The following is a 1,436-nucleotide window of genomic DNA, read 5'->3' on the forward strand; positions in this document are numbered from 1 at the left end:
ACGCTTCCAATTCTTTAACAAGTGGTGTTGTGGGATTTTCTGGAACTCCTACGAACAATTTCTTATTCTTAATCTCTTCAATAAGATCATCATTCAACATTTGTTCATATTCTGATGCTTCATCGTGTTCATTTAATTCTTCTTGATCAATAATTCTCTCGGCTCTCAGCATTTCATCTAACAGAATTTCGTCAAATTCAGCTTCATCTTCATCGTTGTCAAATCCACCATTTATTGTTTTTAGTATTTGTTGTGTTGATTGACACTCCGAATCAAACACTGGTGTTTCATATTGATTGACGTTGTTTTCACTCAAGTGTTTATCATCATATATTTTAAACAAAGATAGATTTCTTTGTTTAACAAAAGGACCTTTAGCAAATGAAATACACATATCATTTTTAGTGTACATAATTGATGGGTCGCTTGGATGTGATATTTTTGATATTTTGGAGTTTGTGTCGGCTGTTATAAAAGCTTTGTAATTTTCCATTTCTTGTTGACTGGGGTTTCGGTGTTGTTGGTGATGTTCTTTAAAGTAAGAACTGTGGTCTTTTTCGCCACTTTTAAGTATCCAACAATGATGTTGTAAACAGAATGAAAAGTCGACTCCTTTGTAAAATACTCGGATATATGAATTTGAAAATGCTACTTCATTTTCAACAAAGATTAAGTGTTTACTGTCAAATGTCATATTTGAATGTTTAAGTTTGTTTGTAATTTTCATTAAATATGTTTATATTTGAAAAATAACCTCACAAAAAATCAATGATGTATGTTAATCGTTAACAACGTTTGAACCACAATGAAATTGACAGAATAACTTCTTGAGTTTTAAACTATGTGTTAATATAACACAATTATTAACATCTGAAATTGTTGTTTAAAAACTATAATTGTTCAAATTATTATATGGCTTAAAATAAACAATCATTTTATTAAATTAATGTTAAATAATTAACAACAATTGTTATTTTAAAAGTTTAACAATAATAATTCACAAATAAATAAAAAATACTATTATAAACAAAATAGGAATTTTAAATCTATTGTCCTGTTTATTTGATGGTTTATTCTATTAAAATAATAAATTTTATTTTCATTTTATTGAAAACAAAGAAACATTTTTACTATTATTTGGTTGTCCATTTCAATTTAAAATATTTTCAATGTTTTTTAAATTTGTGTTTAAATAGCTTTTTTAATTTATTTATAATTTTTAATTTATTAATATAATTTGTTTTCATGTTTGTTTTTATATTCATTATAACTTCAAATTTCAAAATCAATGGTTAGTTTTTAATCGAAAATATTTAGTTGTTATGAACTATCAATGATTAAAAGTTGTAGTCATTCTCTTAACATTGTCCTTTCTCCAAATGTTATCCTTTGGTTTTTAAATGTTAAAAACTGAATATATCATAAGAATTATCGTA

The 1,436-nt window shown here is 25.0% G+C and overlaps 1 protein-coding gene across 1 annotated transcript; it reads right to left on the reverse strand.

Annotated features, from left to right (window-relative positions):
* Positions 1-56: 56 nt before the first annotated feature.
* On the reverse strand, positions 57-694 carry EIN_109670 (hypothetical protein; the record flags this gene model as incomplete). The annotated part of the gene is made up of 1 exon (XM_004183242.1): positions 57-694. A coding segment is annotated over one exon (638 nt), but the record flags the coding sequence as incomplete, so codon positions are not given.
* Between the last annotated feature and the right edge of the window lie 742 nt (positions 695-1,436).

The sequence above is a fragment of the Entamoeba invadens genome, assembly GCF_000330505.1.
Source record: "Entamoeba invadens IP1 unplaced genomic scaffold scaff_1105074725175, whole genome shotgun sequence".
In the NCBI taxonomy this organism is placed as follows: domain Eukaryota; phylum Evosea; order Mastigamoebida; family Endamoebidae; genus Entamoeba; species Entamoeba invadens.